Below are 26,000 nucleotides of genomic sequence, written 5' to 3'. Positions count from 1 at the left end.
AACACTCAAAATATTGCATCAAAAATTGAGATAATAAATAAAATATTTATTTAATAACATATTTTAAAATATCACTGTCATTGTTAGGTTTGCAACACCTTCCAATCCATCAGTCTTTGTCCGAAGCCGCCAGCCGACATCAAAATGTTAAAGTCAGAAAGTAGAGAAATCGCTTTGTTTTATTTTTTAATTTAAGAAATGGGGAGAAATGTAAAAAAATCTAAAACAATAGTTATTCTAGTGACAATGTCGAAAAATAACGTTTTTCTTCGAACTTCATATGAATAATTTTTTGATTAGCTTTAAATGAAATGACTTTGTTAAATATTCGAATACATCGTGAAACCTTACGATGCAGGTGGGTAAGGAGAGCCGAGCACAATCCGAGTTTTAATGTATCCTCAGAACTTTGGAAGCGCATATTTTTTCACATATATGATATAAGAGTAGAGGCGAGCTTGCAGTCCACCTGATGGTAAGTGGCTACTGCCCCTCATGTACAACTGTAATCAACCCCAGATAACATTATATTCTTACCCGAGGTCGGTCACAGAAGCGCCGCTACTCCTGAGGACTAAGCTGGAATGCTTAGCAAATTCTTATTATTTCTTGCTTACTATCCCCTTTAAACCAGAATGCAGCAGCGCTGAACACTGCTGTTATTAGGAAGAACTAGGTTTAGTGGTGGTGATTCCGGAGTCGAACCACAGAGGGTTCTACCACCTTGAACTTGATAGGAGACCACCGTTTAACAGTTAACGACGACGAAGTTTCTTGTCTTGTAGTTACTCGTATAAAATATTTATAGTGGAAAATTTCAAGTTATATTTTATAACCTTATTTATTTGTACCCGTTATTTAAATCAAATCGAGATAGGCGTCAAATCAAGAATACTTCACACAAACGTGTGGCGATATTAAAGTATTATTAATATCATAAGCTTTCAGTCACCAACCGGATATCGTATCGCAGATCGGCATAATATCGCAATATCGGTTAAATCTACCGGCCGGCTCTCAACACGTCCTTTTTCGTATGATAAATGGGAATTTAATATGTGGAGGCTAGATATACGAGATCTCTCAGGATATTTTAAATTATATGAGTAGGAATTTACATGAAAAATGCGTTATAGACGGGTATAATCTGATATACCTAATATGTGTTTATTTAGTATATTTCTGATGATTTCTCACTTACATATTTTTACCATGAGGGTTACTAATTAACGTAAAGATGATAGAATCGAGCGTTATCAACATTGCTATATAATCCTTATAATACCAGTAAAAGTTATGTGTTATGTAACTTAAATCACAGCGTTGTACTCCTTGGGACTAAATTAGAACGCCTGATACGTGTAATTCAATACTATCTGGCAAATCAGAACACAACAGCGTTTAATACTTTTAATAAGGCAGGTATAGGTGGTTACTATGGGGTCGAGCCAGGAATGATTTTTTTTTGTAATGTGGTAGTAGCAGATTACCCGAGAACCGATGACTAGGTACCTCCTGTTGCACATGGGCATCTGTCATCAAGCCTAGATGAGACTGGAATCAGCCACAGATTGTTACTTCCTCCGAGGACTAAGTTAAAAGGCCTCGGATAGATATGTATGCATTACCAAACAACTTTAAAAAATAATTAGTATATATAGTCTGATTCATAATTAGGTGTCCAAAATGTAAACAAAAAATGTCACTGTCAGAATTAACAAGAAACAAAAACTTTAACAAACTCAACAAAAAACGAAAACATTACAATTATTCACAATTTAACAAACGCGTTATGTAAACGAGAAAACATTAGAGTTCGATCATAATCACGAAAATGAATAATATCAGTTACGAAACTTAAAAATGACAGCACAAGAAATGTCTTGGATTCCGATTGTGTTACCCTTATCACATTTTAATTTTCTACCATAAACCTTGTTTTTTATTATTATTACTGTATGGAACGAAATTGAGGTAATATAAATATTAGAAAATGTAAATTGATCTTATTTTTTTTAGATTATTATTTTATTATTGTTGTATTAATTTAATATTGTCAAAAATAAGAAACTACCATTTCAAACGTATTTTCTTGATAGGTCAACACCTTTGTTAACATTTTGGACACCTAATTATGAATCAGAGTATAGTTAGTAGTAGTATATAGGTAATAACCACGATCCATGCAACTGGGTCGAATTATGGGCAACAAAATTTAAAAACCGCGTATCGCGAATACCCGTATCATATTATTTGTTACCTAATTCCGTGATAATATTAGTCTCATCATCATCATCAACCCATTACTGTCCCACTGCTGGTCACGGTTCTCCTCTCATAATGAGAAAGATTAGGCCATAGTCCACCGCGCTGGCCAAGTGCCTATTGGTAGACTTCACATAACTTTGAGATTTATTTTTTTATATAAATCTCTCAGGTATGCAGGTTTCCTCACGATGTTTCCTTCAACATTTAACGAGTGATAATTAATTTCTAATACGCACATAACTTTGAAAAATCAGATGTGCGTGCCTGGGATTTTAACCTCGGACCCCTCGATCGAGAGGCCGAATTTCTCAACCACTAGGCTATCACTGCTCAAATAATATTAGTCTAAAATCATATAAATCTACATACCTGAGGACACATCTTGCAGTGATACTTCCTGGCGTGCGCGTGCAGCGGCTGCAGCTTCGTGGGGCCCTTGCCCAGGGGCTGGGGGACCACGAGGAGCCCGCTCGCGTTGGTGCCCCCCACCGGTGATGATGACGACGACCCTGGAATGATCGAGAGGATATTAGTTTAGGTTAGGTTAGGTCCATAATAATATTATTGTAAAGTATTATAACACCAGTGTAAAAGTAAAGTTTACAATTTTACAGTTTTAAATGTTTTTGATAGAACAGCTGTAAGATAACCACCATGTAAAAAAGTTCTTTATATTTATTATATTTATTGTCTCTTAGGTCCAACCTTTTAAAAGAGGTAGGTATTACAGTAGTACACAGAAAGTAAATGAAAAGGCCCACTAACTGATTATAAATAGTCATTATAAATAGTGCTAATGAACATTTGTAACCAACTAGTAATTTTCAATGAATAAATAATGGTGATGAAGATGATAGCTATGATCATGATGATAATGATTATAATAACGTTGACAATCCCAATAATACCGCATAGCAACCCATGGATATCCATAGCCAACCCCAGACAAGGTAAGAACCTTACTATAGGTCGACCACAGTTGCTACTTCTGATCACTAAGTTAGAACGCCTCCCTTACAACTCCTTTCAAACACACAGCAGCACCTAACACTGCTATTGTTAGGCAGAAATGTAGTAGCCAGGCAGTGGTGCCTCCAGAATCGAACCACAAAGTGTTCTACTACCTTCGGAAACGTATAGCAGTGGCGTCTCCCAAATCCTACCACAGACATTTCTACCACCTTCAGATGATGATGATGATGTACCTGATCGTCCAGGTCCCAGCCCCGCGCCGTACAGCATCTGGCTCATGGATTGGTGGTGGCCGAGACGGTCGTCCGCCTTCTGGTGGCCACCGACGGTACCGTCCCCCGTGCTCATCTTCGCCTGGAATGATGGAGAGGAAATTATTGCTTGCATTTTATTTTACATTTTTTTTTCATTTTTTTTTATATGTAACCTAACGATAAGGCAGACGGGCTACCTGATGGAAAGCAGTCACCGTCGCCTATGGACATTTGCAACACCAGAGGAGTCGCCAATGCATCGCCGGCTTTGAAGGAGAGCTCTTTTTACACCCCTCTTGAAGAGCCCCATGTCATAGTCCTGAGGGAATACCTCAGGACTAATCATTTCATGATTGGTAAGTTGAATTAGTAAGGAAGTTTAATCAGCTCTTATAAGACACTAAGTTTAAGGATGAGTTGCATCAAGTAACTTTAACTTAAACAAAGTCAAACCAGCCGTCAAATCTACGGTTAAGCTATTAATGGGTTGCTCCATTTTAGTTAGGGTTATTTTTTATTGTTTTACCTAACGATTAAGCAGACGGGCTACCTGATGGAATGTCAACGCCGCCTATAGACATTTGCAACACCAGAGGAGTCGCCAATGCATCGCCGGCTTTGAATGTCAAGTCTTTTTGCACCTTTTTTGAAGAGCTCCATGTCATAGCACCCTGGATACCTCAGGACGTTCGTGGCAAGAACGTCAGTACAAAAATAACGTCATAACCTACACTTAATATTAACCGTTCGATTATCTTTGTAGTAAGTCATTGTAAGTCACGTGGAACACTGTAATTAATGCCACATAGGATTGAGGTCCTCTCACGACTATCATAGTTGCGTTGCTATCCATAAGGAAGGAGTAAGTACGAATGAGGGAGGAATCAGTCTCTCATTTATAACATTCTTTAAACCAGAACAGTGATGTTATGACACTGAAATACGTGTGGCATTGGAGCCACGGGATTCCTACCCCGAAGATTTATACATACTTTTTGTTTTTATGAACTCTACTAGGTAATAAAGCTTCGCGTAATAAAGAGTCTATCACACTACCCTTCAGGGCAAAACTCAGCAACGCTATACATATAAATACATCAGAAATAGTTATAATATAGGAACTACATATACGTTTGCCAACTTTTAAATCCAAAATCAAATTATAAAATGAAGACGAATTGTACCTATATCAAAATTTTGCTATAAAGTCTGTACCCTTACCATGAGGTTTTACGTTTTGACAAATACGACTGTTTTGGTATTTGTTTACGTATTTATTTACCCATACAATTTCCAATCATCGCCCCTAGCGGATTGTGTCAAAACATGGAAATTGTATAGGCTAATACGTAAACAAACACCAAATCATATTTGTCAAAACGTAAAAACTCATGATAAAGGCACTGGTCACATAACATCCAATACTTCTTAACTCTACTTAACTCTACATATACTCTTCTTAACTCTACTTCGACCAACATTAGCACCCCGTTAATCTTCTTAATCAAAACATACAAAGACATTACAAAATTACTCCACAACTAATGTACCATACATCATCGCCTGTCCGGTAGGGTGACCACGTGATAATTCACCTTCGGACACATTAATAACGCTCGATTTGTCCCGTATCTGAATTACGATTGTTTTGTTACTCGCCAAATATATTTGCGGACGGTTGCCCTTTGACGCGTCTTCATTTGGCTTGGATTTATATAGAGCTGTTAATACCTTTACAATGATTAAATGTTCATGTCTTTTTTAATTCTTTTTTTTCTAATATTGATGTAGCAGAAGAGAAGTAAATCTGCTGATAAGTGGGTATGTCCGTCCATGGACATCTGTAATCAACCCAACATAAGATTAAATTACTGCCAGAGGTCAAAATCAGTGCTGTTAATAGGTAGAAATAAGTGTGGCGGTGATGTCGCCGTCGAACCACAGAAGGTTCTACCACCTCTTTAATTAAATTTGTCTTTTTAATTAATACAAAACTTGGTGGTAGGTAAAGTCCGAGTAAAATTGCTAGCCCGTTCTGAATATAGAAATGAATCGCGTCGCCATAGCAAATTGTATGACTACACCTGCTCGCATCAACTTCAGCGCTGACTAGCAGTTTGGCGGGGATTATAGTTATACGGACTTACAAAAAACATTTGCAATAATATATCATATGAATTCTAGATTTAAAAGTGGTAATATCCTCTCTATATAAATTCGCCAACCTATTTGACTGACCATTTCGAGTTGAGAGCAAATGACAAAAGTGAGCGGACCCTTACACAAATGCAGGGTGCGTTAGGGGTGTAAATTATGTCGAAGTAGCGTTGTCGTACTAATACCTTCTAATGTTAGGTACTGAAGGGAATATGTATCTAGTATGTAGATGTGAAGGAGTTTATTTAAGGTTCTGATGTTAAGAAAAAGAGGTTTTCTTATTGATAAGGTTATTAAAACACGAGAAACATATGTAATAAGAACTTTAGCCTAGAAAGAAAGACTTTTAGCCTTTTCAGTGACAATCTTATATATAAAATTCTCGTGTCACAGTTTTCGTTGCCATACTCCTCCGAAACGGCTTGACCGATTTTGATGAAATTTTTTGTGCTTATCCGGTATCTATGAGAATCGGCCAACATCTATTTTTCATCCCCCTAAATGATAAGGGTTGTTCACCCTTAACATTTTTTCGGGTCAGCTAGTATGAGTATAATAATGAAGAAAAGACATTTTGTCTATCAGTTTAGATAACCTTGAAATCTTCCAAACTAATTTACAACGAAGTTTGAAACACGGATAGAAGATTTTATTTCGAATATTTAAGTTCAATGAGTTGGTTTAATTTGTAATTATTTTAAATTTAATATTATATAATCATATCGGCGAATTGTAACTGGTTGAAGTATTAGGTGACGTACACTAACGCATTAGGCAACCCTGTAATGTTAGATGTAAGATATGAGTAAATAAATAAATAAATAAATATATTTTTTTAAGATTCCTGCGTAAAAATCGGAAAGCCGCGCATGCATGTCTGTGGTAACAATTGCCTAATCCCTTTTGATTAAACTGGGAAAAATCGTAACTCATGTCCTTTAGGTAATTGTTAAGGACAAAATAAACCTGGAATCGTTTGCGCGCTTTAAAACATAAATCAATAATATTAAATTAACTTGCGTTCGAAATGTAAATATTAATAAATGAAGTATAAACATTCTTACTATTTCTACCTAACTGAATTGTCCAAACAGCGGTTGGGATGAAGCCATAAATAACAAACTATTGTAACCCGGATCGGTTATTTGTTGCAAATTAATTTCGGGACAGATAACGCCCCGAATGTGAAATTTAATTTTGGAGATCACATCCGCAGTTAAGGGTTAGTTACTGTACATACATATATATTATTATAACTTTGTTTACTTCTATAGATTTGTATTTGTACTTTCCATTGTAATATTTTATGTTTAAATATTTTTGTGATGCTCAAAATTGTACAGTTTGACGACCCGCGTGGCGGAGCGGTCACCATACCGGTCTGACGCGCAGAGGGTCCCGGGTTCGATCCCCGGCCAGACAGAAATCTAAATGATGAATTTAAGTTTCTGTTTCTGGGTCTGGGTGTTTGTGTATTTGTCTCTGTGTGTGTCCATGGTACCCACGACACAGGGAATCCTAGTGTGGGGCTGTGAGTGTAGAAAGCGTAAGCGTAATTACTGGATGTATTTTTATTCCGATACAACACTATATTTAAGTTTATTATAATGTATTATTGATATTACATTTGTATAGCTTTACAGAGTTACGGTAACTATGAAACTTCTATTTAGAACTATTTATTCTATTTAGAAAACACATTTGCTTTTTCCAAATAGGTATATTTGCGTATAAATTAAGTTTGTAATTTGTTTGGTAATAGTTGTGGTAATGAATAGGCTCAAGAACTACTGGACCGATTTTAAATATTCTTTCAGCATTCGAAAGCTACATTATCCACGAGTAACATAGGCTATATTTTATATGAAATAGGTGAGGTGGTACAAAGTTTGCCCGGTCAGCTAGTTTTTTAATAAAATATTAAATTATTGTTAATGGTTTTGCTGTTAAGAAACGCGAAAATTGATAAATGGTGTAACATTTATGCTGTAAAAGTAAAGAGTAATTTGTAGCTCCATGAAATAAACATAGACTTCTGCATTTAATATTTATTTTCAAACATTTATTGTAAAATATGAGTAATTGTAGTATAAGTAAGTATACGTTATTTTTCATTTCATAATAAAGAAATATGTAATAAATAAACAGTAATGAAATAATTGCCTCTTCATAATGTTGCTATCAAAAAATATGAAAAAGTTAATAATTTTGTAGTACCTGCAGCTTTCACCGAAGGTGGAAGCCATTATTCATTTTTAAAACAAAAAAATGTTTTTGTAATATAGAAGTAGAAAACGCATGCAGCCCACTAATGCCGTCCATGTACATCTGTATCTACCCTTACCATGAGGTTTTACGTTTTGACAAATATGACTGTTTTGGTATTTGTTTACGTATTTGCCCATACGTTTCCAATCAGCGCCTCTAGCGGATTGTATCAGAACTATAGTATCAGTAACGTAAAATTAAGTGTCTAAATTGACAAATGGCGCTTTATGTGTTGTCTCTCTTTTTTGCGAACATGTGAGGTAGACAAAAAGACTTGAGCACTTACTTATTGTTACGTTTACTCAGTTTACTAAGAAAATGGAACAGAATAATGAATTGAGTAAACGTAACGTAAAATTGTGGGATGTTTTGAAAACTCATGGTAAGGGTACTGTAATTAATCCTAAGTAAGATTAAGGTCCTGTATGTGGTCGGTCATAGTTGAGTTGTTACAACTGGAGACTGAGTTGAAATGCCTCATGTATCATTTTTGTTATCTTTCATTGGTTGGAACTAAGAACACACATCGTCTTAATTATTTCAAAATGGCGAGCTATTTTAACGCACAATATTTTAAGCACAATTTCGTGAGACATATGTGAAATATAAATATTATCTAATTTTTCACTTACAGAGATAACGTGCATCATTTATTAATAATTTTGGAATAAAAATATAAATATTGAAAGCAATAAAACTAAAAATAGAGCGAAGAATATTACAAGCTCTAGAAACTATTATAAAGGAGCTATAAAAATTCAATGCAGCGCAGTGAAACCCGTTAAAAAACTTCCGTGCTTTAAGCTAACATAGCCATTACATAACAAAGTATAAAGTTTGCACAAAATACTGGTGCAATGTCGTAAAAGAAACATATCTAGCGTCAATGTCCGGAGAGGTTTCTTGAAGCAACGCCATCTATCGCCGATAATAGCGTTTTTGACGTAAACTGCGCCGAACGTAGCGAATGGCGGTGTTTGCGACCCATTCCGGCGTTTTAGGGTTATCCATACATCAAAAGTATGGTTACGATTGTGATCTTGGTTTATTAAACCGTTATTTGGGGTTAGTTTCCAATGAAAATTAGTTTTAAGTACTTAAAGAGAAGTATTTTCAAAAATGTAAAAGGTGAACCTTTTTTTATTTAGGAAATTTTTAATTTCGATTTCGTGTTGTTTTTGCACCACTTTATTGCACATGTCGGCATTGTTCCGCGTAAGCTACACCATGGCAGTTGGAGACGTAATGGGAAAACAGCCAGCCATTTTGCTATTTGTGGCTTCCTTCAATTACAAGGCGGTGAGACATCTATATTAATCTATTGGAGGTGCATCAATTATATTTGAATTCAAATCTAGTGTAATTTCGATTTCTTTGCTTTATTAAGTATTTAGCTTTTAAAAATAATGATACCAATTAATTATAATGTTTCCTATTCACATTTATGATCGATTTAATCAAATCATAAAATACAGCTTCATGAGTAAGCTATCCCCACCACCCACACATATCCAGATTCAATCACATAAAAGCATAGACAAGCGTATATCACCCTTTCGCAGATCCATTTCCCAAGAGTATTTTAAATTCGGAAACTTTTATCTTCGGCGGCATCAGCGCTAAAAACCAGATATATTGCCGGCTTAATGTCCCGAAGTACAATAACTTATGTACCGAGTTATTGGGACTGAGTTGCAAGGAAAAATCTGGAATAACCCGAATACCTGCATTGCCCACAGTTATTAGGAGGTAGAACCCTTTGTGGTTCGACTCCGGCGGCACCACCGCGACACCTATTTCTACCTAATAACAGCAGTATTAGGAGCTGCTGTGTTCCGGTTTGAAGGGTGTGGTAAGGGAGACAGACTTTTCCGAGGCGTTCCAGCTTAGTCCTCAGGGGGAGTGGCGCATCTGTGGCGGACCTCAATTAGGAATATGTAATCCTATCTGGGGTAGATTACAGATGTCCATGGGCGGAAGAAGCCACTTACCGTCAGGAGGACTGCATGATCGCCATAGATTAGGCCATAGTCCACCGCGCTGGCCAAATGCGTATTGGTAGACTTCACATACCTTTGAGAATTTTTTGTTTTATAAATCTCTCAGGTATGCAGGTTTCCTCACGATGTTCTCCTTCACCGTTTAAGCAAGTGATAAATAATTTGTAATATGCAAATATTTTTTGAAAATCAGAGGTGCGTGCCTGGGATTTGATTCTCGGACCCCTCGATCGAGAAGCCGAGTTTCTTAACCTATCTATCATTGCTTTTTAATCGGCAAATATCGACAGCTGACAATTCTGTCAACCGTTTAATGGCTGTCATGGTGTAATTTACGCGGAATAATGCAGACATACACAGTTAAGACACGACGAAATCGAAGAAAAGTGCGAAAAAAAATCGTCGAATCTTTCATTCGTAAATGATCTAAAAACTACATTTTTTAAATACTTTTCAAACACGAAAATAATTGACAGTGACAATTGTCAAAAGGTTATATTTTCTTGTTATGAGCGAGAAATTTTTACTAATCTATGCATAATCATAACATGTCTAAATTTAACAATGCTCAAGCACCTTCAAACATTTTGTGATGACACTACACACCCGAAGGAGTCTGGGCGTGGCCTCTGCTCCCGACAGTGGCAAATGAGGCCTCTTTGTCACTTCGACCCTCATAGAGTTCCTCAGGCGAATGTTTTGAAGTTTAGCTACGTATTATTTTACATATTAGAATCATTATCATAACTTTGGTGCTAACTAAGTCGATTTTAAATTGTGTGGTATTGTTTACAATTAAATATTTAATAAGTTTTTTTAATTTAGAAGACGGTTTTAAAAATACAATCTATGCTATAAATACTTATTGCCTTTAGTAGGATGATTATTACGTGAGCTTTAAACATTTTAAAAAACGATATCGTTATATGATCTATCTATCTTTACATATATTCAATTCAATATATTATACTACTACTACATGCATAAGGCATTACGATATAGGTAAAAGTGAAATAAAAACTTGTTAATAAAAAAACCTTTCAGTGGTTTTAAAAAAATAACATGCAAAAATTACTACGTGTACAATTACTATGATTACGAAAAAAACGGTAACATTTGTTACTACAGTGCTCACTTTAAAAACATCGAAACTACACAAAATAAACGATGATACGAGTGATGATAACAAAAAAACAACATTCAACAAACAACAAAACAGTCTAAAGTCTAGCAACTAGTTATTTCAACATTTACATCATAAAAAACACAACAGTAAAAAACGATTACGAAACATAATTTCTCTTTAGATCTACAGATTCGTACAACAATAAACAACATTTACGGAACAACATTTATCTATAGATCTACAGTGCGGCCTAACACGATCACAACAACAACATTCGCCAAACAACAGTGCTCACCTCGTAGCCTTGTTTGATGGCCATGGCGCCCCGTGGTCGAGACCACGCAGCGTATTCCAGGCCATCTTTTTGTTGACAGTGCTGTCGGACAAAAAGAATCCCAGTTTAGTCAAACCTACTAATCACTTGTAGTTACAAATGTCCGAGCTAAAAGGGCTACAAAGTGTAAAATGTGATACAAAATGGCGTGTAAGGTTTCATTTACTCAATGTCCGTGATTACGAAGCTTTTTATGATTTACTTATGGGAAAATTGGAAATATATTAAAGTGTTTAAAATGATTGGACAATTTTGGAAAAACTTACGTTACTTATCATTTTAAATAATGATGTTCTTTTTTTTTTAAAACGTATTTGATAAAGATTTCTTCATAATCTGCCAAATGGGACAGGTACGGATACAGATCTTTGTTCTACTCGAATATCGGTAGATAGATCGGATATTAATATCATTTTGTCTGTCTCGGCACGTGCCTAACATGCTCTATGTCTGTCGATGTACATTAACTCTATCGGTTGTATACCTAAGTAACCTCATATATTGATAAGGAAAATATGTTTTTCGAGAAAATTTTCAATACTTTTAGTAGGCGTCTTAGGTCAGTGGATTTGTCAAAACAAATACTCTCAATTTAATTTAATGACTATGTAAATGGCGTTAGAAAATTGTAAACGATTCGTCAAGTTAGGTGACTATAGTAATAGTCACAATCGGTTCGCCATGCAAAGGTTCCGAGTTCAATTCCCAAGTAGATCTAAATTTGTTGTTATATTATAGTAATAGCAAACGAACGTGCAATCCACATGATGGTAAGCAGCAACTGCCGCCCATGAACATCTGTAATCAACCCCAGATAGGATTAGATATTCCTGCCTAAGGTCGGCCACAGATGCGCCGCTACCCCTGAGGACTAAGCTGGAACGCTCGGAAAAGTCTGTCTCCCCTACCACACCCTTCAAACCGGAACACAGCAGCGCCTAACTCTGCTGTTATTAGGTAGAAATAGGTGTGGCGGTGGTGCCGCCGGAGTCGAACCACAAAGGGTTCTACCACCTCATACTAGTTGAAATACTAGTATAATTATCTCTTATGAAATTGGGTCTGGGTGTTTTAATACGTCTTTGTGTGAGTCTATTTGAAAAAGAAAGCCTTTGAAAGGCATCGAAATACACGTAATCTTAAGACCCGAGCACAATAGCCATAACTCTCTATTATTGAGGATTTCTAATGCCCTGTACGTTAGTATGTACCCGTTATATGTATGTAGGAAAAACGATTTTTATATCCATGACCCGGCTAACATATAAAATGTTAGTCCTAAACTCATCTTCCGTCTCGCTCCGATGCGGTATGTGTGAGAGAGCGCGATGTAAGCACGTGTGACGCACGAGGTTTGTATGTGGGGCTTCTGGGAAATCGGGGAGGTGTGGAGTCGAATTGTTCTAAATATTTTATTAGATTACTTTTTACGAAACGAAATCTCGAACAAAATATCATGTATAATTATTAGTTGAAAAGATGTTTTATCCGTGCCTTAAGTTATTATCAAAAAGAGAATTGTTTTTAAAGTAAATGAACTTGCAGTCGACTTGGTGGTAAGTGGTCATGGCTACCCAAAGGCATCATTAGTTAATTGCAAATAAGATTAAAGTCTTGTCAGAGGTCGATTACAGAGTTACTTTCGTGAGGATTAAATCTTTCCCTTACAAAACCCTTTAAACCAAAATATGAAAGCACTTAATAATGCTATTATAACTCGATATGTGTAGTATATCGATATGTGTTTTGCAAGATAAAATAGCGAATGATTTTATTACCTTTGAATAACAATAAATACTTAATCCACACGAAACTTCGTTGTTGTTTATCTCATTAATTTCTAACCTATTTAACTGAACTAAAAGAAAACAATTATATCTTATATATAAAATTCTCGTTTCACAAGGCGATCGCGCGTGCTCACTAATCATACATTAATCAAGCTCCATGTAGGATTAGTAATATCAAGGACATTAAATCTTTAAATACATCCACGCGTTTAAATCAACACTAAATAAAAGAGAGTGTAGCGGTCAACCAAGGACCCCACATAAGGGTTGTTCGCCCTTAACATTTTTTATTTATATGGCAACACAATGTTTGCCGGGTCAGCTAGTTTTCTATAAAATTAATTCAATCGACACAATAATAGTGTTATGTTAATGTCATAAAAGACGATTATTGTCTTTTGGAATTTAGGTACAAAACAAATCCACCGTGACGAACAAAACTATTTTTACAAACAACAAAATTCCGCTCCATTCCTTCCGCTGTTCCGAAGAAAACTCCACGACACGATATTTTTCTTAACTTTCCATGTGTGCTTGTGTTCATGTGTGCACACACACACGTGTGTTCTAGTGTGGGTGCCCGTCTTGGGTAGTAAAATATTATGCTGTCGACTCTGAAATAACATTGTATAGATAATCAATAACAGAACATTTTTATGTCCTGAATTTCAGGCTTGGGGAAGGTTCGGAATGGCGCTGTTCGGTGTAATGCTGTCCCACTGTTGGGCTAAATTTGTACCTACTTGTAGTAGTAAGTGACTTTTGAGATCCTACTTGAGTTTAGTCATATAGTATTGTTAATGTGGACTAAGTTGGTATGTTTTTTATAACTTTAAAGTAAATTGTAGTAAAGTGTACTGAACTATGGACTTTGATGGTAAGTGGTCATTGACGCCCATTGGTCATTGCCGCACATTTATGAGCACCTTATAGAACAGGGTTTTTTTTATTTATAATTTGGGAACAGACGAGCATGCAGTTCACCTGATGGTAAGTGGCTACTGCCCCCATGGACATCTGTAATCAACCCTAGATAGGATTAGATATTTCTACCTGAGGTACACAGATGCGCTGCTACTCCTGAGGACTAAGTTGGTACCCCTCGGAAAAGTATGTCTCTCTCACCACACCCTTCAAATCAGAACACAGCAGCGCTTAACACTAGGCAGAAATAGGTGTGGCGGTGAAAGTATGTCTCCCTTACCACACCCTTCAAACCAGAACACAGCAGCGCCTAACACTGCTGTTATAACAGAAATAGGTGTGGCGGTGATGCCGCCGGAGTCGAACCACAAAGGGTTCTACCACCTTCAAACTAGACTACGGATATTGATGGTGAGTGGTCACTGCCGCCTTTGGACTTCTGTGACCACTATATAGAATAGGTTTTACGTGAAATGGATCATAGATGCGTTACCATTCTTGAGGGCTAAGGTCGCCTCATATTTAAGTTAGCCAGCATCTAGTATTCCACCGATACCTAGAATTATTTGGGTTTAGATATTTATTTCTTATTAAGAATTAATGACATTCACTTACATGAGAAAGTTTACGCTAGAAATAGGTGTGGTGGTGGTACTTTTCGGAACTTTTTGGTACTATCTTCTTTCAAATCTTAAGGAGTTGTTTCTTCAGTGATAAAGGTCAAATCTAGTGCAATCTAGACAAACTATTTAGGATTATGGTAAAAGCAAGTTTTTATTTTTATTACCTACTACCTATACCTTACTTATATTCACCTATCCATTGTATTAATTTTTGGCAAATGCAAAACGTATGAAATAAACTAACCTCTTTGATAGATACACACAGACACGTACATAAATACCCAGACCCAGAAAAAAAATAAAAAAAAAATCAATTACTGGAGCAATTGTAGGTGGTACCCATTATGGTTCTACTCTGGAGGTACCACCGGCATACCTTTTTCTGTCTAATAACAACAATGTTAGGTTTTGTCATATTCTGGTTTGAAAAGTGGGATGGAAGATGTACCATCCGAGGCGTTCCTACTTAGTCCTCAGGGTAAGGCAACTATGGTCAAACTGAGATTGGAATCTAGTCTTGTCTGGGTTATTACAGACGTCCATGGGCGGCAGTAACCACTTTTCTTTAGATGGACTGCATGATCATTTGGTACTTCAATATTATAAAAAAATATCAACGGATTGCACTCCGGGAGTGCCGGCAGATATAACTTTCGAAACCTAACCTAAATAATCTTATATACTCATATAAAACTCTCGTGTCACAATGTTAGTTACCGTACTCCTCCAAAACGGCTTTACCGATTTTTAACAAATTTTATATGCATATTAAGTAGGTCTGAGAATCGGCTACTATCTATTTTTCATACCCCTAAGTGATAAGTGTTTCACCCGTAACATTTTTTATTTATATGGCAACACAACGTTTGCCGGGTCAGCTAGTAAAATATAATAAATAAAAAATGTAACTGACACCCATTGACATATTTTTCTATGCTGACACCGGATGACATCATGACTTCGCAGTTTGCTTTGCCGTCTTACGAATTTTCGATCAGGACACGTGACCTGACGCGAGTTTAACTTACCAATCACAAAAAGTGCGCAACACTAAAGAAGTTTTCATTTCAGAAATCAATATTTTCACTAAATGATTTAGATTTAATTGTCCAAATGTTGCCAATCCCTGCCTAAATTAACACCATTAAATTCCCACTAATACTGTATGCTAATCGACCCCTTGGTCACAACCGCATCAGTAACGACACATCCGTCACCGTCATCCGCAGTGACGCCCTCATCCCTTAGCTTAGGGGTGTTTAGCGGGAATATTTGGGAATTTTAGGATATCTTCTTATTATAGTTATGTCTATTGAGGATTCTGCGTTTGTGGAAGTGTGGATACTGGTTGACTTATAAGGCGAGAAACTACCTTAGTTTTAGTTAGTTAATCTTATGTTAGTTAATTAGCTCAGGTGCGTTGCCTGTGATCGGCTTCAGGTAGAATAGGTGTTTTTTATAGTGTAGGAATATCAGACGAGCATGTAGTTCAGTTGATGCTAAGTGGTAACCCGCTTTTGACCCGCGTGGAGCGGTCACCATACCGGACGCGCAGAGGGTCCCGGGTTCGATGCCCGGTCAGACAGATAATTAAATGATGAATTTAGATGTCTGTTTCTGGGTCTGGGTGTTTGTGTATTTGTCTATGTGTGTGTCCATGGGACCCACGATACAAGGTATCCTAGTGTGGGGCTGTAAGTGTAGAAAGCATTTGTTTGTTTCTTTGTTTAAACCACCGCTTATGGACATCTGTGTCAACCCTATGTAAGATAAGATTTCTACCTGAGGTCCGTTACAGAAGTAGCGGTGCACTTCTGAGGACTAAGCTGGAATTCTGGAAAAGTATCTATAAGTAACCTTACCACAATCTACAAACCGGAATTCTACAGCACTTAATTGTTTTTCTTCTTCATTATAACATTTTGAAGGTGGTAGAACCCTTTGTGGTTCGACTCCGGCGGCACCTAATACCAGCAGTGTTAAACGTTGCTGTGTTCCGGTTTGAAGGGTGTGGTAAGGGAGACAGACTTTTCCGAGGCTTTCCAGCTTAGTCCTCAGGGGTAGCGTCGCATCTGTGGCCGACCTCAGGTAGGAATATCTAATCCTATCTGGGTTTGATTACAAATGTCCATGGGCGGCAGTAGCCACTTACCATCAGGTGGACTGCATGTTCGTCTGCTACTCCTATATTATATATATAAAAAAAAGCTATATATACACTACACTATGTATTTATGAATAGTGGTCATAGTGATCAGTGTGGTCGTGAGCGCGTTAGACACACACCCAAATGAAAATACACGTGGAGACAAAACAAAAACTATCAACGACATTTTTTAAACTCACAGATCCATACCACGATTTCCTGTATCATGGGTACCATGGACACACAAAAACATATACACAACACCCAGACCCAGAAACGGAAATCTAAGTTCATCATTTTCATGTCGAGCCGGGGACCGAACCCCGGACCCTCTTCTCGCCAAACCAGTATGGTAACTGCTCTACTACGGGTCGTTAAGATCATTAAGATGTCTAACCGGGGATCGAACGCGCACCCTACGTGTACATTTCTACTACTACGCCACTGGTTATTATTCAATCTAAAACAGCAAAGTCGATATAACTTTTATATCAAAACTTTAAAAGAATTCTCCACTGCAGTTGTACGCTACGTACAAGAAAATATTTTATAGAGAACATATTTTTCTTTCATACATAATATTTTATTCCAAGGTGCTTCTTTATGCCAACTGACGTTCAGTAATGTGCAGTGCCTTTATGTATACAATATATAGTGCTTTTATATGTATATAACGAAATGTAAAAGGTGTAGAGAAGCTAACAATACTAATTTAATAATATTGTTATGTTAATGTTTTAAAATTATAAATTGACTGTTTAAAATTTAATTTGAATAATAAGAAGACAATTATGTATTAATTAAAATTTTGCATACCTCTAAGAGGTGTAATATAGAGGAAAATTTTGAGGATATAACAACTGTATACCTATATTAAGCAAAATAAATGATTTGATTTGAACAATTTTTTAGTTTAAAATTTTTTTTTCAATCTTTCTTGTATGCCAATTTGCAAGAATTCTAGTGCATTTAATAGTAGATTAGTTATTAGTTTATTACATTTTCACGTCCATTGTCACTCTTATTCGTTGAGGCCAAAGACATAATATCCCATGGCTGGCCAAGAGCGTATTGGTAGACTTCACATACTTGAGAACTTTGAGACTTACTTTGAGAACTTTATTTATAGCGACTCTCAGAGAGAGGCCATACTCATATTTCTATAACTGGACTATCACTGCTTACGTGGTTACTGTTAATGTATAATATTATAAAACATGTAAGCTAGTACTTCAATAAAAGCGAAATAAAAAAAAAAAACACAAAATCTTATTTTCCCAAAACGTTGCGCATCGAAAACTTCCACAGAGATTATCTGCCACTTCCGGCGACGTGACAAATGGATGAATGCACAAATTGAGTTCGTATGCCCCTCGCTAGAAACATTTAATCATCATTCACCGACTTTAACTTTGCTAACTATTTTATGTGTGTGAGTGTGGGTGTGGGGGTCTAATCATTAATTCTTAAGATGTGTTATGGTACCTACATAGATAGTTTAGAAGGTGATAGAACCCTTTGTGGTTCGACTCCGGCGGCCCCACCATCACACCTATTTCTGCCTAATAACAGCAGAGTTAGGCGCTGCTGTGTTTTGTTTTGAAGGGTGTGGTAAGGGAGACATACTTTTTCCGAGGCGTTCCAGCTTAGTCCTCAGGGGTAGTGGCGCGTCTGTGGCCGACCTCAGGTAAAAATATGTAATCCTATCTGGGGTTGTTTACAGATGTCCATGAGCGGCAGTAGCCACTTACCATCAGATGGACTGCATGCTCGTCTGCTACTCCCATATTATAAAAAAAAAATATGCGAGGTTTATTGCAAATTTCCAGATGCAGTCACTATTAAGTGAATTGCATGCGTTTCTTACTCCAATTTCACGAACGTAACTTTAAAACCTGATATAAAATTATGTGACCTTTCCTAACTCTTATACTTATTTAATATCGAGAGTATACCGGGGTGTAAAATGGCGCCGGTGTGGCTAGCTCGTGATGTAGAGTCTGAACGTTTGCAGCATCTCTACATCTGTTGAGATAAATGGAATTGACGTCTGTTCGTGACTGTGATATGTGCTTTTTGTAACAATTTTAATAACAAGTTTTTATATTGTTGAAATTGGGAATTTTTTGATGAAAAATTGAAGAGTTTTTTGATGAGAAAGCTTGTCAATACTGTACTGTTTTGTGCCTATTTAGATGTACGAGTAGTTTTAATATTATTTTATTCTATTTTTATTGATATCCGTAAACTCGTCAATAGGTTCCAAATAGGAAAAAAAAGAAAGTTTCAATAGTATTTTTTTTATCCAATTGTAAAGGGTAATTAGTTCTTCGATCACATAGTTTTCTTGCATTCCGTCAATCTTTATAATTTGTTAATGATTTTTGTAAAAAAATGCGATTATGTTCTTATCCAAAAATTCCTTAGGCATAGAACTTAAAGATTCTACTTAAAAAGCCTTTAGATAAATACATCACACATCATTCTAACGCAGGAATAGTGTCTACAAATAGTTAACCTTCGAAATCTGCGATAAAAATATTTTTCCTACAATAAAATATCTACCCCAGTGTCCCCATTTAAAAGTAAGGCGTTAACCGTATAATAGCCGCAATCACATCTATGTCCGCATCGGATAGCTATCGTGACGTTGACGGATATCCGCGGCGCAGATTATATCCGGCTCGGATACCCGGGTGACGTTAACCGGGTAATGTTATTGGTTGATTAAATGCTGTATTGTTCATCTGATAATTTAGGTTTGAGTTGTTTTTAAATCAGAAATAATTGTTATATGACTACGATTATCTGAGAGTTCAAGGTAGAAGTAGATCAAATACTTTGAAAAGTTCCTCATGCGTAGTATCGAGTATAAATTTTATGTTCAAAATCTTAAAAAATAAAATCGGTTGCTCAGAATTATTGTCGGAGTTTACTTTTAGAGTTCCGATTCGATACCCTCGTAAGCAAATAGACACTCTCGTAATACCAATCAGAAGAACTAAATTAGGTACTAACTCTCCATTCGTTAAAATGTTTAAACTACTTAACAGCCTTAGCGAATTAGATATTAATCAAGATTCATTGACAAAGTTTCGTAATTCAGTAGAATTAAATTAATCAAAATCGTTATTATTACGTTGTCAAATTGTTTAGAGTTGCAGTGTACGATTAAATTGGTACGTCTTTCCGTTTCTGCATGATGAGTTTATCTGTAAGTAGCTGTACATTTTAGACTTTATAACTTTAGATGTATAGTTTGTAAGGAAGATGTTATTAATGTACAACTGTAGATAAACCTGAATAAATAAAAATAAAAATAAATATAGGTGTGCGCTCAGATAATTCTTTTAAAAATTGGAAAATCGAAATTTGTGCCTTAACGTGCCTAAATATAAATACATGACTAAAACTTTACATTTTTTTAAATATACGCGGATCTTTGAAAGATTGTTCATTTGGATAGAGATCGTGAAGTTGGCGGATATCCGCGGCGAAGATTATATTCGCATCGGATACCCGGGTGACGTGTTAATCGGGTAATGTTATTGGTTAATTAAATACAGTATTGTTTATCCCATAATATCAGGTTTGCACTATTTTTAATCAAAGTTATAGTAATGACATGAAGTAGAATATTCACTCGAACACATAGTGACGGATAGATGGATAGGTCGGTCTAGAAATTGAAATTGTTTACAGAAGATCTTTATAATTATACTAGCTAACCCGGCAAACGTTGTGTTGCCATATAAATAAAAAATGTTAAGGGTGAGCAACCCTTATCACTTAGGGGTATGAAAAAAAGGTATGTGAAGTCTACCAATACGCGCTTGGCCAGCGCGATGGACTATGGCGTAATCCTTCTCATTCTGAGAGGAGACCTGGCCCAGCAGTGGGACAGTAATGGGTTGTTGATGTTATTTGTTTGAATTTGAACGGTGTAGTAAAGGACAGCGTTACAATATATATTTTATGTTGTTATGTTTTAAGATGTTTGTACACACTACATACATACTCAGAAACACACATTTTTTTTTATAATATAGGAGTAGCAGACGAGCATGCAGTCCACCTGATGGTAAGTGCCTACTGCCGCCCATGGACATCTGTAATCAACCCCAGATAGGATTAGATATTCCTACCTGAGGACGACCACGGATGCACTGCTACCCCTGAGAACTAAGCTGGAATGCCTCGGAAATGTCTGTCTCCCTTACCCCACACCCTTCAAAACGGAACACAGCAGCGCCTAACACTGCTGTTATTAGGTAGAAATAAGTGTGGCGGTGGTGCCGCCGGAGTCGAACCACAAAGGGTTCTACCACCTTTATCATATAATGAATATACTAACATCCAGATTCAGAACATCACTGTAAATTAATCATTTATACATTTGTCTACCCAGGGATCGAACCAAGAGCGCTCTGCGTATCCGACAGGTATGGTGACTGCTCCTGCATGTGGGTCATCACAAGACTTCTCAAGTTCTCCAAAAATACTTTTACTTTAACAATAAACAGTAGCATCAAAGTGGAAGCCTAACCAATTTTTCCCCATAATTAGCGGGATCCCCGAACTGGGGGCATTCGATCACGACACGCGGAATTAGCGATGAGTCGCCACGGACGACGCAAGATGGATGGCCGCGTGGGCGTAACGGTGCTGGCTTGTTACGCGGTTTTTAACCACATCTTGCTATATTTTATTATTCACGAGTTTTATCCGCGTCAAAATAACAATACACATAAAAATTTAGAATGTGGTAGAATACACTGTGGTTCGATCCGGCGGCACGACCACAACACCTATTTCTGCCTTTCACAGCAATGTTAAGCGCTGCTGTGTTCTGGTTTGAAGGGTGTGGTAAGGGAGACATACTTTGGCGAAGCGTTTCAGCTTAGTCCTCTGGGGTAGCATCTGTGGCCGACCTCCGGTACGAGTATCTAATCCTATCTGGAGTCGCATGCATGAAGGTGGTAGAACCCTTTGTGGTTCAACTCCGGCGGCACCACCGCCACACCTATTTCTACCTAATAACAGCAGTGTTCGGCGCTGCTGTGTTCCGGTTTGAAGGGTGTGGTAAGGGAGACAGACTTTTCCGAGGCGTTGGTTTGAAGGGTGTGGTAAGGGAGACATACTTTGGCGAAGCGTTTCAGCTTAGTCCTCAGGGGTAGCGGCGCATCTGTGGCCGACCTCAGGTAGGAATATCTAATCTTATCTGGGGTTGATTACAGATGTCTATGGGCGGCAGTAGCCACTTACCATCAGGTGGACTGCATGCTCGTCTGCTACTCTTATATTATAAAAAAAAAAAAAAAATGCTCGTTCTGCTACTACATATTATAAAAAAAACATATGTTTTTTTTTCTATATGTTTTTTTTTCTTCTTCATAATTTATAGTAGTAGCAGCGATCATGCAGTCCATCTGATGGTAAGTGGCTGCTGCCCATAGACATCTGTCTTATGTCTCTTACCACACGTGAAATGGAACATAGCAGCGCTGAGTACTGCTATTATTAGGCAGATAAATATCTACTTTACTGTTTGTAGACACATGCATGTATTCGAAAAAATGTTTTATTAAAGAGGATCATAATCGATTAGACATTCCCATATCAATACTTAGCTTTTTACTTCTACAGGCTTAAAATTTTCAATATGAGAAAAAAATAGCACGTGAAATTTAAAAGTATATAACGTATTACTAAATCACAAAATTAAAAGTTATAATTCGATTAAAGAAAATAAAAAAGTTACATTTAACGCCCTTTCTTAAAAAAAACAAATTTACCGCGAATAAGGAATATTTACGTGTATTTTTTTGAAATTTGTAATTGTTAGCCCTAGCGGCCTTAATTGTAATACGCGCAACCGAACATTACTGTGCTCGATTACAATTCGCCGTAGCGAGCCCGCACGTAGCGTAGGTAATTATTAGGTAGCATTTTCTGAGCAATTGGTTGTTTATTGTTTGTTCCCACTCACGCTAATGATCTGCCTTCGTAACGATGCGTGTGTCTCTCTCACACACCCTTTGTTAGAGTAGGACGGATATATATATGATGCTGCTGTGAAATACACAAAGGTAGGAGTAAAATTGTAGTTTTACTAACTCTATTGATACTAAGTTTTTATTATTTCTCTTTTGTTCTGAAATACTGACCAATACCAGTGCTACCTGCAGGTCCTGGGATCAATCCCCGGTCAGGTGTACATAAAAACGATGCGTTTAATCATCTATTCTGGGCCTGTTTATTTGTACGTAAATACAATAAATATTGTAGCGTATAAAAGTATAGACAGCATTATATTTATTTTTAGTAAAGCCAAATGTTGTATAATTAATAATGTATGAAATCGAAGCAGGAACTTTCAATACTAATATTCACTTCAAAACTTTAAAAATATTACAAGACGAGCTTTTGCCCGCGGCTTCGCTCGCGTTACGAAGTAATATTTTTGGGGGTAGAATTGATCAAAATCCTTTCTTAGCGGATGCCTACGTCATAACATCTAGCTGCATGCCAAAATTCAGCCCGATCCGTCCAGTGGTTTGGGCTGTGCGTTGATAGATCAGTACGTCAGTCAGTCACCTTTGAGTTATATATACTTAAGATTGAATTGTGTCGCTACTCGAAAATATTAACGCATGTAAATCTTATCCATTTTTGCTCACTATAGATAACATTTTATAAATTTGTACATACCCTAATTTTTAAATTAATTCCATCTTTTTAGAAAAATATTTGATAAATGTAGTGTATTTAGTCCTCGCCACATTTTTAAAGCATAGTACGGCAGTTTTATCATTACTGTTATAAGGTAGAGACGGATATGGCGCCAACGTTAGACCACAAAGGGCTCTTAAATCTAGGGCACTAACCCACTTGTAGACCATTTAAATAAAAAAAACCCTTTTTCAAATTTTACATTATTAAAGTTTACGCATTGTCAATTCCACTTCTCTAAGTCGGAACTTAAAAGCTCATAAGCTTCATAACATAATCCGTAAGCTCTTGACTATTGAAGCTTTGAAGCTTAAACAGAAGATAAAGTACTAAATCTTCTTTGTTTTTTTTATTTACAAATGCGTTTACAAAAGATGCGGCGGTTTAACCCTTTATTTGAGACATGAGAATCGTATGATGATTGCTTATACTAGGGGTAAGTAATTTTGATACAATAATTTGATTAGATTTGAAGATTATTAGATTGGGTGTTAATTTACTTTTACTTACGAGAACAATAAAATAAACGAATTTATTATTAATTAATTTTATAATAAATTATTTTAATTTCATAGTTTATGAATATTAACATCAATGGACTTATGGAAGGCTGAATAAGAGACTATTAATATTGTATGTAACATCTTTTCTCACTGTTCAAACCAAATAAATTATCTTTATCTTTATCTATATGTTTAATATTGTAACAATTGAATCGCTTCTAATATTACCTTTACTCTTATATTCATATTACCTTCATTATTTATTAATGTCATGTACGTAAGTTATTTTATTATTAATATAACAAAAACTTTTATTTATTATAAAAAACTTGGATTGTTTAACAAAAACTTAGATTTAACAAAAGGGGCCTCGACGGAAGACGCTGGCGCGCAGACGCATTCACTCGCGCGGCTCCAAAGCAACTCCGCTTTATTCTCAAAAACACGGCGCAAGGCATAAGCTCAGGCGCATGCGCGGTATCCTTGCACATCGTACGATCGCTCCTGATTGGTCAGGCGCCGGCAAGGACATCGTACGATGTTTGGGGATCCGTCGGGCAAATCGAACCTTCTTTTTTTAAAATAATAAAACCGAAAAGTGTTCCCGCGCTACATCCTCCCCCTATAGCCCTACTTAGCGCCCTCGCAGTTGGGCTAGCATTCCGCGATTAATCGACGAGGCCTACCGCGCCTACGCTTTTCCCTCACTGGAGGTTCGATTGGACCTACAAATGGCGTTAAATGCGAGACGTGATATCTACCTATCTCATCATCGCTACGCGTACTTTGTAGGACGTAGGATGTGGGGCTTACTTTACATTTGATTTTGTATGGGCCGTCGCGACGTGGCACAAACTTCACGGACTGTCCGCGACCTACCTCGTTCTGCCCCTGAGTCCTTAGTAAAACTAAATCTCCCACTCGATACGCGGGCGGCGTCCTTCGTCCCTTATCAGCGTTCCTTTTCTGGGTATCCTGCGCTCTCTCATGGGTATCTCTGGCGTCTTCCAACGTGCAGGCTATCCTCTTCAGGTATGGAGTAATAGCTGGCACAAAATTATCATTCTCAACGATAACTCTCATATCCGACGCAGAATCTGATGGTGCTCTCAGCTCTCTCCCAAAGGTAAGATAAGCTGGGGAAAATCCGGTGCTAGCAGTGATCCCAGAGTTCATAGCGAACCTCACCGACGCAAGATGCAGATCCCACGTAGAATGGTCTTGACCTACGAGTATGGCCAGCTGAGGTTTGAGGTCTCTATTTTTCCGCTCAATCGGGTTGGCTTGAGGATGATAATATGGAGTGAGTGACTGAGTTATCCCCAACACGTGACAAACCTGCTGCATCACCTCACTCACGAACTGCACACCATTGTCACTGATTAGACGACGTGGCACGCCATACCTAAGAAACACCTCGTTGGTCAAAGTTAGAGCGCACTCGGCGCTGGTGGCCTGCTGCAGTGGAAACAGTTCCACCCAACGTGAACTTACATCTTCCACAATCAGGATCCATCGATTCTTTCTAGACGTCTCAACGAGGGGTCCGAAGAGATCCACAGAAACTACTTCGAATCGTCTGGACACGGCCGGAGTTTGCAACAATCCCGCCGGCTTCCTGTTATCCGCCTTATATCTCTGGCATAGTGTACATCCTTTTATATAATTAGTCGCAAATTTGCGCATGCCGGGCCAATAAAACCGCGCGCGCACTCGGTGCAATGTTCGCTCTACACCTAAGTGACCTGCTGTAGGTGCATCATGTAAATCCTCCATCACTTTCGCGCGCTCATGCTCTGGCACTACTAGACACGCTTCTTCATCTTCGTCGGACTCCAAGCTGTACCTGTATAAAATGCCGTCAGATATAGTGAAACCTTTATCTGACCAGGGTCTCCCCCTT

General features: G+C 37.3%; 1 protein-coding gene across 5 annotated transcripts in view; it reads right to left on the bottom strand.

The window, feature by feature from the left end:
- Positions 1–26,000, bottom strand: part of LOC140754665 (zinc finger protein rotund) — a 239,842-nt gene that overhangs the window by 102,906 nt on the left and 110,936 nt on the right. For 4 of the 5 annotated variants that reach the window (XM_073089691.1, XM_073089690.1, XM_073089693.1 and 1 more), the window contains exons 5-7: positions 11,341–11,421; positions 3,474–3,594; positions 2,638–2,777 (exon numbers count right to left, since the gene is read on the bottom strand). In XM_073089691.1, coding sequence (XP_072945792.1) covers positions 2,638–2,777; positions 3,474–3,594; positions 11,341–11,421 — 342 coding nt within the window. The remainder of the gene's footprint in view (positions 1–2,637; positions 2,778–3,473; positions 3,595–11,340; positions 11,422–26,000) is intronic. The other variant, XM_073089694.1, reaches the window with a different exon arrangement.

Source organism: Epargyreus clarus, unplaced genomic scaffold (genome assembly GCF_041222505.1).
Source record: "Epargyreus clarus isolate Ecla_fem2 unplaced genomic scaffold, WU_Ecla_fem_2.2 ptg000031l, whole genome shotgun sequence".
Classification (NCBI taxonomy): domain Eukaryota; kingdom Metazoa; phylum Arthropoda; class Insecta; order Lepidoptera; family Hesperiidae; genus Epargyreus; species Epargyreus clarus.
This window is presented reverse-complemented; position numbering and strand designations above follow the sequence as displayed.